Source organism: Mizuhopecten yessoensis, unplaced genomic scaffold, assembly GCF_002113885.1.
Source record: "Mizuhopecten yessoensis strain PY_sf001 unplaced genomic scaffold, ASM211388v2 scaffold6785, whole genome shotgun sequence".
In the NCBI taxonomy this organism is placed as follows: domain Eukaryota; kingdom Metazoa; phylum Mollusca; class Bivalvia; order Pectinida; family Pectinidae; genus Mizuhopecten; species Mizuhopecten yessoensis.
In genome coordinates, this window is record NW_018406723.1 from 424,951 (window position 1) to 439,901 (window position 14,951).

The 14,951-nt window shown below is 36.5% G+C and overlaps 1 protein-coding gene across 1 annotated transcript in view; it reads left to right on the plus strand.

Annotated features, from left to right (window-relative positions):
• The window catches only part of LOC110452667 (cadherin-23-like), a 236,197-nt gene that overhangs the window by 164,660 nt on the left and 56,586 nt on the right, over window positions 1–14,951 (plus strand). Inside the window, exon 5 of the mRNA XM_021501316.1 lies at window positions 3,226–3,303. Within this exon, the coding sequence (XP_021356991.1) occupies window positions 3,226–3,303 (78 nt within the window). The remainder of the gene's footprint in view (window positions 1–3,225; window positions 3,304–14,951) is intronic.

The following is a 14,951-nucleotide window of genomic DNA, read 5'->3' on the forward strand; positions in this document are numbered from 1 at the left end:
TACAGTTATTTATAAATAACTGTCCTAAGGGACATGACTTACAATACAGTAAATCACAGATATCTCCACCAGAGGGGACATTACTTACTGTAAAACACAGATACAGCCAATCATAGGTGGCATAACCCAATAACAAAACATGTATAGCAACACTAAGGGACATAACTCTACAGTAAAATACCTATATATAGGTACCAGGGGACATAACTCTGCAGTTAAATGCCTATAAATAGGTCCCAGGGGACATAACTCTACAGTAAAATGCCTAAAAATAGGTCCAAGGGGACATAACTCTACAGTAAAATGCCTATAAATAGGTCCCAGAGGACATAACTCTACAGTAAAATGCCTATAAATAGGTCCCAGGGGACATAACTCTACAGTAAAATGCCTATAAATAGGTCCCAGAGGACATAACTCTACAGTAAAATGCCTATAAATAGGTCCCAGGGGACATAACTCTACAGTAAAATGCCTATAAATAGGTCCCAGAGGACATAACTCTACAGTAAAATGCCTATAAATAGGTCCCAGGGGACATAACTCTACAGTAAAATGCCTATAAATAGGTCCCAGAGGACATAACTCTACAGTAAAATGCCTATAAATAGGTCCCAGGGGACATAACTCTACAGTAAAATGCCTATAAATAGGTCCCAGAGGACATAACTCTACAGTAAAATGCCTATAAATAGGTCCCAGGGGACATAGCTCTACAGTATAACAGATGCAACCACCCTAAGTGTACATTATGAACTGTGAGGTAAAACAACTACATGCATTTATATAAGCAGCCCTAGGGTGATAATCGTCTTCATTTACAGTAAAGGAATGTCCAAACCCAGGGGACATGCTCTACAGTAGAAATGGATCTGTTCCTTCCACCCCAGTACATAACTCCACAAAGGCAAGACAACTTCAGCTACTGATAAAAATGTAACATGCACAAGTGTAAAAGAATGTCAATATTTGGTAATACAGATGTTTATGTACCAGGGTAAAGTATAGATATGCTTTTGATACAATAAATATCAAGCCATGTAGAAATTCATCAAATTAATTTAAACCCAGAGTGAGTGCTATCACTGAGCCTGCTATTACTGTAAACTCTGTGTATATACACTGCTGGAGGAAGTCATTGCTGAATAAGAACAGTCAGATCAATACAAAGTGAATACTTATAAATCGCATAGACCTAGAATGGACTTGGTAGGAACAGTAAACATGAATCAAAGTGACAGGTGTAGGCCAGTGGTTTGCCACGCCTGCCAAATTATACATAACGAGTTAAGGGTTCGTTGTAAACTGACTTTCATTAACTAAGCTATAGTCCATCGTTTTGGAAAATATTAACATATTTGAAAAAAAGATTTTTGACTATCTTTGTTGGGGTCTGATCAACAGAATGGTAAAAAGGAAAATTCAATACAATTTGTTGTGTGATTTGAATTAAGTAAATATTTTGACTGTTTTGTTTTAAACCGAATATTTGAAACACCAGGTCCAGAATCTTGCTTAGGATGATTCGGTTTGGATTAAAGATAAGTGATATAAACTTTTCAAAAACTCTTTGAACAGAAATGTATGGTGTGTTTCGTTCATTTTTAGCAGTTGAACCTCAGTCAGTCCCCTACTGGTACCACCAGAGAGGGGGCTAACAATAGGTTTGAATGTTGTTCAAGTCATTAAGCTGTGCCCAGCTATATACAGAGTTATGGTCCTTTGTCGGGGGCAAATCTTGTGTACTCTGTCACCTACATTTGCCAAATTTCGTCAGTGTGAATCTCAAAGTATCATATTTAGAAATGCGTTTTGCATTTGACTCCCTGTATACAGGTATTTGACACTTTGTTCAATTTTTACGCCAAAGTTTGTCAGGAGGTGGGGACGAAGGATTGCTCAGATTAGAATTTGGGGGGTTCCATCATAATCCCCTGCTTATTTACACCTTCAAACCATGGAATATGCTTATCACCACTATGCGTTTTTTACAAACCAGCAATTTCTGTAAATTTAAGAAAGATATGAAATACAGTAAAAATCTTGTAACACTGCCACCAGTATACCAGCAAAATTTTGGCATTATGAAGGGGTTTGGCAATATTTTAGGAGACTGGTATCAACAATATTTTAAGAAAAAGGGAAATTACCTTGAAATAAATTGGCAGTAAGTAAGGTGTCAAATAAACTGAGGCAAAGATATCAAGGTTTTACTGTATTGTGTAACTGCAGTATCTTTATATCTTTTGGGGTTCATAACGTACTCATAAAAACATGATTATCTTTCTTAACATTTTTAAAAAACCCATTGAATTTCAAATGATTGAAATAAAAAAAAAATGTATTTCATTCGGTGAATCTAAGCTATGTATACTGATGACTCCAGTGGCCCCGTGGGACTGGACAGTGTTGAGATTGATGCCCGCATCCCATCTCTCATTTGTCACAAAGCACCAGTAGGCTTAGAGCATGAAGAAACTACATTGCCTCATACAGTCATTAGATACGCAATCACCAAAAAAAGTCTTGTTTTGCTTTTTCCCTCGAGTCTTGTTATAATTTCTTATTCCTTTATTTCAGCTGTAAACATACTGCTCTGTCTCTGAGCTGGATTGACTATTATAGACTCCAAAAGCCTGCTGTTTTCTCCGACAAATCTTTATTTGTCTACAGTTTATACTCACCATTAGAATTTTGTTTAAATTCCAAGGAAATGATTTCTGTCTTTGCTTGTTGATAATAACTTTCTCTTTTATTCCCAATCCTCATTTCCCCATTGCTACCTCTATGCAAATTTCTGATTTGTATAATTTTCACTTAAAATCTGTATTATCTTGCTTTCATATTCACCTCATTCCTAGACGATATATGTGTGGATATACATTTTTACCCTGGTAGATAAAGCTGGACACACTGTATCTAATAAGTTTGGAATTATGATAAAAGTCAGTGCAACAGAAAGCTTTGGGACAGCTCAAATAGATTTGTTGTTTGTAAGAATTGAATTGAAAAAATCTGCTAAATAATTTTCTACAGTGTTGAACTATATATAAGCTTTTCGTTTTCACTTTTTTACATTTACAATTTCATATATCTGGTTATTTTTTTTATCTTTTCAATATTTACTATTTCGCATCCACATTTGTCATACTTAATGAATATTTTTTGCTTAAAATAATGTTATGAAACATTGAATACAAATTGTTTGATTTTTTTCGTTACCAGGAACGGCCAATAATCCACCAAGATTGTTAAACTTTTCGCAGTCTCGAGTAATCGTCCGTGGGGAAGATACACCTTTAAGTAAGTATATCAATATGAAAATCCAGTCTGTTTGACGTTGTGTTGTTGTATGGTTTGATTTTCAGATTATTACAGCCAAAAGGAATATGTATTTGGACTTTTTCCGAAGAACTATTTCCGTCTGGAATAGATGGTCTCTTATAATAGAGATTTATAATGTGTGATTGATCTTCATAGAGACTTAATGTGATAAATTGTCGCCCTTGATAGAGACTTATTACAAGTTGTCTCCCTTGATAGACTTATTACAAGTTGTCTCCCTTGATGGAGACTTTAAACAGGCTGTCACCCTTGATAAAGACTTATTACAAATTGTCTCCCTTGACAGAGACTTGTAACAAGTTGACACCCTTGATAGACTTATGACAAGTTGTCTCCCTTGATGGGGACTTTAAACAGGCTGTCACCCTTGATAAAGACTTATTACAAATTGTCTCCCTTGACAGAGACTTGTAACAAGTTGACACCCTTGATAGTGACTTATTACAAGCTGTCTCCCTTGATGGAGACTTTAAACAGGCTGTCTCTCTTGATAGAGACTTAAAACAGGCTGTCACCCTTGATAAAGACTTATTACAAATTGTCTCCCTTGATGGAGACTTTAAACAGGCTATCTCTCTTGATAGAGACTTAAAACAGGCTGTCACCCTTGATAAAGCCTTATTACAAATTGTCTCCCTTGATGGAGAGTTTAAACAGGCTATCTCTCTTGATAGAGACTTAAAACAGGCTGCCACCCTTGATAAAGACTTATTACAAATTGTCTCCCTTGATGGAGCCTTTAAACAGGCTATCTCTCTTGATAGAGACTTAAATCAGGCTGTCACCCTTGATACAGACTTATTACAAATTGTCTCTCTTGACAGAGACTTGTAACAAGTTGACGCCCTTGATAGTGACTTATAACAAGTTGACGCCCTTGATAGTGACTTATAACAAGTTGTCTCCCTTGATAGTGACTTATAACAAGTTGACACCCTTGATAGTGACTTATTACAAATTGTCTCCCTTGACAGAGATTTGTAACAAGTTGACGCCCTTGATAGTGTCTTGATTATGACAAGTTGTCTTCTTTGATGGAGACTTATTACAACATGTCTCTCTTGATAGAGACTTACTATAAGTTGTCTCCTTTGATATAACCTTATTTCAAGGTGTCTCTCTAAAAAGTTGTTTCCCTAGACAGAGACTTTTCATAATTAAGTTGTCTCCCTTGATAAACTTATTACAAGTTGTCTCCCTTGATAGAGACCTATGACAAGTTATCTCCCATTATAGAGACTTGAAAATGTTGTATCCCTATATAGAGACTTTTGAAAAGTTATCTCTCTTGATAGGGACTTACAACAAGTATTCTCCCTTGCTAGAGACTTATGACAAGTTGACCTATATGTCTTTATATGACCCCAGTTGAAGAGGTTAAAGTTCGATAAAAAAAAAAAAGAGGGCAAGTTGTCCCCCATGATACAGAATAATGTCTCTTGTGATAAAAACTTAAGACAAGATGTTTTAGAGACTTATAACAGGTTTTCTGTAGAAAAGGATGTTTATGGTAAGTGTTCCCTATTAAGACTGCAAGTATATAATATGAACATTTAAAAGGCTATGTATGCCTGGCCATATCATGGTCTGCCCTCTCACCATTCATTTTCATGATTTTTCTTTAATTTTATACGAAGGTAAAATATGAGAATAACTTGGAAGAGTTTAATTTTTCCGAGTTCCAAGGTCAATACCAAGGTCACTGTTTGTATTTATAAGTCATCCATTGCTAAATTGTTAACAGGTTCATTTGTCATCCGTCAACTGAGTTCAGGGGCTTGAGTACATTCATCTTTTGGAGACACTTGCTTGTTTATGAGGGGATGAACAGTAACTGTCTGCGACTATGTCAGTATTGTCAGTTGGTTCAGAGAAGCTGACCATTCTTGCAAAAAATAACAAACGTCTTAAGATAGCTCATTAGACGTTAAATACCACAGCACCAGGCTATTTCTCTGTCCCTGAATCTCCTAAAAAACTTCAAATTCAGTTAACCTTTGTTGTACTGTAGGCTGTAATACACCAAATGTGTTACACTTGTATTGGCTTTTCTCCCTGTAGTTCACAAACACAAGACAGACCATTGATGTCGTGACCTTGGCCTTTAGTGGTCATTTTACGGGTGCTTTATTGACCTTCACTGACTAGCCAAGTCGACAAAACACAGATTAAGTCGCGTAGCCAAAGCTGTAAAATTTGTCTCCTTTCCGTCCTTTTTTCGGTGCTTCAATTGCGGCTATGGGAATTGGTTTTTTTTTCCAACCGTACAACAGTTTTGTTGTCTTTATTCATAGCCTCGTGCTTCAGTAGACTTTAACTACAAAAAAACATTGGGAAACTCTACCGCAACAGGTTGCAACCATTCAACTTCCGGATGGTTCAACTCCACACAATTTCTGTTTGAAAAAGAGTGTTACTGTAATCAGCAAAGAGTTAGCTAGACTTTTGCCTGGAGAACTCAGGAGCTTCCATGCAAATGCTCTAAGGTTAAATCCATAGCAATGTGAAAAGTCCAGTGTTTATTGATTAGTAGTAGGGTGGCCTCAAGCAGATAAAATAACCAGATTCATTTGGTCAAAACCAGAAATCATTTCTGCTATTCTTGCCTTTGACAAAAGGTTATTTCCAGCATGAAGCTGTCTGACAATATGTTGTAACCATTACATGGTGATTGTAAATCATTCTGTAGGTTTGGGGGGAGTCTATATAATCTATAGTCCTTGCCTTATCACCAGGCTACACACATTCTCAGCCCTCAAAATTCGCCCCGTGTGTGTCTGACTGCTGACCGTTACTATGACGTTCTATGCCCATGCTTCAATTGTATGCTTGATAAAACCAGGAGACTGAAGCCAGCCAGAAATTACCTATCCAACACTGGCATTACCGAGTCTAACATAGGAATTTACATTACAAGAACCACACTGGGGTGTAATTTCCAACAAATGGTAACGGCCCTGTTTTGTGTGCCTGAAAAATTTGGTTTATTTTCCTCATAGTCTGCCTGAGGCAGTCTATAGGAGAATAATATCACCGTGTTATCCAGTGTCAGTGACAGCTAGTACCAATGTCGGTCACATTGATCGCCTATGTTGGTCAGATTGAAAAAAACCTGGATATCTCTCTTTTGCTTGTTAGTTTCTGATTAGTCGCTACGTGAGCCCTAATGAAGTCAGTTGATGAGCTTGTGTAGGTGAAAGATTTCAGCACATTAAATATCTCATCAAGGTCATTGACCTATAAGGTCAAGGTCACTTGCCAAACTTGCCAAGTTTGGTTGAGGTCAGATCATAGTTAAAGTTTGATTATGTTGAGATAACCATGACAAATGAGGCATTCTGTGAGGAATGTATATTATCTCGGTCAGGTAGCATCTGTGCATTTGGAGAAGTACTGTAATGCCTGACTTTTTATGATCAATGATACTTTGAACATTTTAACGATAGACACTCACATAATAAGAAATAATGTGATATACAAAAACATGTTTTGTGGTTTCACTTTAGTTATTTCATGTCCCAACGAAATATCTTATTGGCCATTCTTTACATGCATTCAAAGACTTATGTGTTTTCTTGGGTTATTTCTCTACAGTAATCATGATATATTCCCTGTGCGGTAGACAGATATTGAACTGTGCATGCACTGGCGTTTAAATGATTGTTTTCTTCACAGAAATGTTTAATCACGTAATTGATGTTTTGTGATGTGTTCAATAATGAACGTCTGTAGGAATCAAACCATCCCCTTGTTTAATTCTTTCTTACAGTTAATCAGGTGATTTACATTACTTACACAATAAATGTTTTCAAGGAAACATTAATTATCTAGCTCTATTGATTGAAATGTCATTCAAATTCAGCTTCCATTGAAAACAAATGATGATACAGCTAGATTTGTGTTTTTGTTTCTCAGTTATCTCCCTTGCTTCAAATGACAGCTGATGTTGCTGGTTTTCTTCGATGTTTTGTAATGGGGGTGGTTATTGGTGATGTATCAATCAGGATGTGATATGGGTACTAAGGTTTTTTATCGGGAGGGAGGCGGATGTCAGACATTTGTATGACCTTGATCCAGCATGTCAAGTGAAAGCACCTGTATGACCACACTTCAAGGTCTGTCAGCGCGGAAAGGTCGTGAACTCCATTAGTATGAAGACGAAGGGGATTAATTTGATATGGGCACTTATTTTTTATAGGGAAGGGGTTATTAAACATCTCTGTAACCTTGATCCATGGTAAAAGACACTCATATGACCTAATGACACCTCAAGGTCTCTTGTCATCTTGGAAAGAACAAAATCTCTGGGAGTATTGCGATCTTGACTTGACCTCTGTTAGTTAGGTGTGTTATCGGGGTCACATGGCTATTCTGGTTACATTCACTCAAGCTATGTGACTTGTACATTAAGTAGATTTGAAATTTTAGGTTTAATTTTATACTTCTCAACTATGTCGCCATGAAATGTGATTAAACCAGACCTGAAATGTTTTATTCTTATTTTCCATTAATCTTGTACAGTCAAAACTCCATTATATTAACCAAGTTTGATTCTGATAATACCAAAAGCTGCATGGGTATCTTTAAAGTGAGTGATAACGCAACCTGGCATCCTGCCCGACAAGGTCTTTTACTTAGGCTGTTATTTTTGGCATGAAGGTTCATCACACAACATAACTAGGTTACAGTAACCTATATTTTCCTCTCAACTTAGCAGTGAAAGAATTTGTGTCCAGGCCATCTTGATGCACCTGATTCTTTAAACTTTTTATTTTTTATGCTGTTGCATCAGTCTCCGTGACCTATATAAAACATCAAAGGAAATTTGTCTTTCAACATTTTCTGTGCAGTTAAACGAAAGGCTTTACCACTCAGTCATTTTTATCCTTTTATATCAGTGCCTTTTATATCCAAAAGTTGGAAATCAAAAATTAAATTCCCATCAAAATGTACTTGCGAAGTTTTTATTTTTCTAAAAGAAAAGAAAAACCCCTAAAAAATACTAAGTGATTAGGGAGGTATTTTTATTAAACCTTGCGTGGTGTTACGTACATTAAGATTATGTTTGTTCTGAAATATGAACTGAAAAAGATTTGCAGCGATAAAGTTCCTGTGGTCCTGCTAATTTTGTTTCTAAGTTAAAAAGGGTGCTTAGGTGACGTATAGTGAAATGGCGTGATAGCAAGGACAGTTCTGAGTAGAAAAACAGAGAACTGTTTCCAAAACAAAGGATGCACTATCATGAATTGAGATCAAAACAATGGATAAATTGAGAATAATCGCCTAGCCTGCTGCTGCTGCTGCTGCTGCTGGGATTAGCTCATTCACCTCTGAAATTTCATAATGAACTATTCCAACCTTTAAATTGGAAGAGCTCAAATGTGTCTACAGGGGTGAATGCATGAGTTAACCGGGGATTTTAGTTTCTTACAAAATGTCTGTGATCTACCGTATATATATTACAAATGTTGATTGAGTACAGGTTTGACCAGCAGTGATATAGTCCACCAATATTGTGCCAAAATGGACGTAAGTTGATTTCCCCCCGAGGAATGCCTATTTGATTAAAACTTAATAATCACAATCCGGTCAGTTACTGTTCTGTATCCGACTTATCTAGGGCGTCGGTTATTGACATCACTCCGTGTCCAGTCGCTTGATTGAGTGACCAGCTGATGGCTGAGGCGAGTGGTCACTATAGTGGTCACTATATTGGTCACTATATATAGATACTCTTACTTTAGGCATCAGTGAACATGTCAACTCGTCAGAACTCTGAATTGGGGTCAACATCAAATAAGTACGATTGCTATATACAGTAGACTTCAGAAACTGGGTTTCGACAGAATATCTGGGAACGGATTTATGAAAAACACATTTTCATGATCTGAATTCTTTACCAATGACAACTGTCATTATATGACTGACTTGCAGGAAATACCTTTAATTGTTTTAATGGTTATACATTTAATAGGGTTATTTTCTTAGGTTTTAATTGTTGTTCGGATTGTATTGTCCAGTATTAGACAATCCTAAAAGGATTTTAAAACTGGCTGCTGCATATGAGCTGAAATCTATTCAACTTTATATCCTATGCAATTCTATAAACTTTAAAAGGTTTTAAGTCTGTTCATTGACTTGAAGAAATCCTTTGATGAATCAAAGTACAACTTCACTTGTATCACACTCAACATTTAACTTCAAGAGACTTCAGACATATTGCTGCATACAATTGTGAATAAACAAAATTCCTGCTTGCTTGTTAGCAGGAATTTAATTGGTCAGCTGAGAAAAAAACGTTGCCTTATAAGGCAAGTATTGCATTCTACGAGTGTTGCTGCTCCTGTGTGTTCTGAGCATCGATCTGGACAATGCTACCTGTGGTCCTTTCCGACTGGTTCTTGACCATTATAAGAAGGATTTAATTATTGTTTAAGATTGTCCTAGAAATGGAAAATGACTGGTAATTGGTTTTCCATATGTTTTCTGTGAGAGGCCTTAAGATGCTTGTTACTGAGATGACGTCCTGGGTATCTGGTAATAACAGGTTTACAAGGTCACACAGTGACTAATCAAAAATTTTCTAGAAGATGGCCACCAAGCAGCCATATTGGATTTTGTGTTGGCTTCACTAACATTCCTTGCTGTGATCATTTCATTCAGTGACTAATTAAAATTTTCTAGAAGATGGCCACCAAGCAGCCATATTGGATTTTGACAGGATTTTGGTGTTTGTTATTGTCATTACTAGAGAAGTACACAACAAAGTTGTCGTTGTTTTTGGGGGGAGGGGAAGTACTATACTGGAATTTGGTTCCCTATGTTTTCGTCTACCTGTAGACACAATGCCCTCCCCTTTCTAAAGCACTGCACCAATTTCAATGATACTGGGTTCACAGAACCTTAACATACAAAGCCTAATGTGAATAAAATATATAGATTGGAGTTGCCTCCCCAATTTATAGAGTTATGCCCATTTATTATAAAAGATTGTTCACACTAGACCTCCCACAGTACTGCACCAATTTGAATGATACTTGGTAACACTTAATGATTACATTGAGAGGATGTTAATATAGTTTATAAATTGGTGTAACCTCTCATTTTAATGGAGTAGTGCCCCTTTATTTAAAAACACTCGGAAAAGAAATGTACTTACAGTTCTTGGTACAGGCAGGGGTATTAATCAATCTGCCATTCTGGTGACAGTTCTAGTTTATTCAGAGCCAATTTAAAGTGTCTCAATCTTGTAAAAAAAGGAAATGACAAAAAGTTATTTCTTTTCTGCTAGAGTAATAGTGACAAGCTACTCCAAATCAGAAAAATGCTGAACAAGTTAGTACGCTTTTTGTATTATAATTTTACAACACTTTGACCTAAAGTTTTGATTGAGTAGCGTATACGGAATTTCTGGAAAAATAACATCTAATCAATATACCACACAGCTCAGTTTTGTCATAAGTTTTAACACGCATTATATGAAAGATAGTCTTTCGAGAGAATGTTGAAGAAAACTCCACAATGTGATCAAAGGAAATGTAATTACTTCCAGAATAATCACATAAATTCTTGCTTATGTGATAAAATTAAAGGACATTGGATCTGCTTTCATTTAATAGGAGTTTTATGTCAGTGACATCAGAAAGCCTGTGTGCATAGGCTTGCTGAATGGAAAGTTTTAGACTTGACTGTCATAAATTTGGCGGGATGTGGGAACTCCATTTTAGGTTCTATATATATACACACTGTAAATTTTGCACTCGTTTTCACAGAAAATTAAACTGTTAACTCATTCACCCCTGAACTTTCATAATGAACTATTCCAACCTTTGAATTGGAAGAGTTCAAATATGTCTTCAGGGGTGCATGAGTTAAAGCATCAACTTTTTAGACCTTAGAGACACTTACACGCCAGTGCCTTAATCAATATCTTAATTGTAACTTCGAAATAAAAAATGGTGAATTTAATGTTGATCCTAAGTAGTAATCATGAAACACTGGGGTTTTTATATACTGAAAGCTATATACAAAATCTACTTTTAATAAAAATTGCAGCTATAGATCAAGGTGTAAATGGGAACACCTCCGCATTCTGTTTAGTTTGCGCCAAGTAAACGATTGGTTGTTTAAAACCAATAGATATCAATAAAACTGCTGTTTTCCTTACCTTTTTTTTTTTGCGACAGATAATTAATTCTCTGCCACCTCTGCCTTGGCAAGAACGAGCGTCTTGTTCAGCGGAATGAGTTACTGATATGACAGGTTTTGCCTCCTTTACCGTTTTTATTTCCACACCTTCTCCTCCAGCGGGAAGCTTCAGACGTGATCAGAAGCCTGTCATATCCTCTTAAAGCTTGGAGCTACAACGAAGGCTTTTAAAGTCGATCTCGTCTACTAATTCGTGCAAAGTTGTGTTATTATATATACTGAATGATATGGACATTTTTGACACTCAAGGTCATTTCAGTCAACATGTTTTAACCAAGAAGATTTACTCATACTGTAGAGTTATAGATATAATATAAATCTAGGGGTAGTAGACAGTACTTTCTCTTACCATGGACAGGGATATCCACCATTTTACCGGTGTGAGATTTTCTTATCTCTCCCTAGGGTTGAGACAAGCTACACATGTTCTTTGCACGTTCTCAACAATTGTATGACGTCATAGCAACAATACCATGACGTAACGGCAACAATACAATGACGTCACGTCGACAATTCAGTCGCATCACATCAACATTGTCTTGCATTGATGTAACGTCTATATAAAATACATAAGAGGGTAAATAGGGTAAGAGAAAAATAATCATTCACCCCCTTGGGAGTGAGACAGGGTGATCTGAATCCTCGGGTAAGATTCTTAAGCTGTCAAACACTCGGCAAGCCTCGTGTTTGACAACTTAAGAGTCTTACCCCTCGGGATGAGATTACCCTGTCTCACCCCCAAGGGGGTGAAAGATTCTATTAGTCTTACTTACTTGTTGCAATTTACCTCTTCCATTTAGCATCTCGCTTACAGCCAAGATATTTCAGGGTCCCTTTTTCTATTTTTCTATAAAAAAAATATCAGTTCAGCCAACCATGAAATTATAAATGCCGAGTTATCTTTTTAAGATGCCACAGTAAAGATAAATCATTACTCCTGTAGAGTCTAAGGAGTCCTGTGAAACTTGCTTTAAACCACCTGCCTATTAAGACTACCTGCTTATAATAAAGATCCCCACTAAAAATATAAAGGTCCCCATCCATTAAAACACACCTGCCTATAAATAGATCCACTTTCTATAAAAAAAACTCACCTGCCTGTAAAGATTCCCTCTCTTTGAAAACCATACCTGCTTGTAACAGTCCCCTTTCTTTGAAAAACATACCTGCTTGTAACAATCCCTATCTATTATAAACACTGCTTATAAAGACCTATCTACACCTGAAACACCTGTGTATAAAGACTACCTGTCCATAAAGGTCATGCCTATGAGACTACAAGCTTATCATTATCACATAGTTTACAACAACCATCGAAATAATACCTTTTTTTAATATGATAACAACCTGCCCTTCAACTTGTTCACCCCTGAAATTTCATAATGAACTTATTCAGCCTTTGAATTGGAAGAGTTCAAATGTGTCTTCAGGGGTGATCTCTCTCAGTTGGTCCCCATAGACAGTTTTGTTTCTATATAAATCTATATAGAGATGTAAGCTGATATTATGTATAATTATCAATGTAAACTGAATGCCAATTAAACATGTTTTTGAAATCTCCTGCAGACTGCATTTTTCATCTGTCTAGTGGATAAGGGTGGAACGCCAGGGATTAATTTGTAAGCATCTCGTACTTGCAGCACTGAATGGGCTAAATTGTCATCTTTATTGGCTCGGCACATCTGCTATTAGACAGCAACGCTGCAGTGTCAGTATAACTCAGCTTGGCAATATTCGAGGCATAGATTGATACGCTGGAAGAATTTTGTTTAAAAAGTACTCAAATGCACTTCATTTATTCTTCAGAAATTTAATGGATACATTGGTCATTTTGTAGGCCTTTTATATTGCGATGTTTTGGTAATACAATCTATCTAATTAGATTTCTAGAAGGTTGATTACAGTAAGGAAATATTGGTACAATTGATCGAAAAACAACAGTTCTAGCTGGTTTAGGGGGGGATACAATGTCATGCTTCTGCATTGTCAGTTCATGATTGTACTGATAAAGATGTTGGTGCTCGTTGGAATCCATTTATGTTTAGGCTAGAAGTGTTTTATATAAACCTTCCTGACGTAATCGAAGATGTGGAGGATATCATGCTAAGTTATATCTGTCAATGATTTTTTTTTCCTTTTTTCTTCACCGTTTTTGTTTTTCCCCGAAATAGCATGAAACATAAAGTTTTCTATGTTCGGCACCTTTGTCTGGAGATTTCTCTCAGGATTAACCTTTTTGGAACTATTTCCATAGAGACAGAGATTTGATAGACACATTGCTGTATTGTTCTCTGACCGCTCATAGTTTAGCTTCAAGGACACCATATGACGGCTTTGTCAAAACGTCTTTATTTAACGTGTAACAACAGAGGTCTCCTGGCGCACGTTTATGTATAAAACTCGATAACGCTACAAAAGTCTTATACATGAAATTTCCGTTCTAATCTTTTCTGGCTGGTGCCCCATTGTTGTGTTGCAGACCACAATGTTCGATGCTATAGGGTCACAGCGTTTTATCTATTATCAAGTTTTCTACTTCATACGATAAACCGAAATATTGTATTTGAGCGTTGTATTAAAAGTTCTGTGCGGATGAAAGGGCTCATCTCTTCAAAACCAGGCCAGACTGTTGTCTTGATTTTCTGCTATGAAAACAATTGCAGTCGAAACCTTAAGAGACCACCCTTAACAAGGTAAAAAAAAATTGTCTCAATTAACAGAGGTTCAGTACGAAAAGAAAACACCACTTTGGTGAACATGAAAAGTGGTCTCTTTACACAGGTGTTCACTTAAGGCAGGTGGTTGCATAAGAAGATTTTACTTTATGAATAAAATTTCGCATTATTCTTAATTATTAATTGTTAATTAATATCTGTATTTTGGATGATATTATATTTTAGCACATATAGGATCAATTGCGAATTTCAAATATCATGTTGTAGGAAAATATCAAGGAATTGCAGGCCTGCTGCAGCCCCATGAACGTTATCATAAAATTCAGTTAATATGTCCGGCCCCCCTGCAGAATTGGTGGTGTTTGTCTGTGTCTAGCTGCTAACCTCATTGCAGCACTTGGGATCTCTAAATCTTCTCACTTTCATAAAAAATTTTTTTTACTGGTTTTCCCTAGGCTATTGCCCTCATGTGACTATATAGCTGTAGTGAGGATATTAACTCATTGGCCCCTGAAGACACATTTGAACTCTTTGAATCAACTAAGGTTGGAATAGTTCGTTGTGAAATTTCAGGGGTGAATGAGTAAAACCCCAAACAAACAAACAAGGCACAATCAACAACATCAAAGTTCATGTATGATGATACAGATTCATAATTTGAAAATCTTTTCTGCGTTTGTAAGACATATGGTGCTGACAAGATATCGTCGATATGGATGAAGA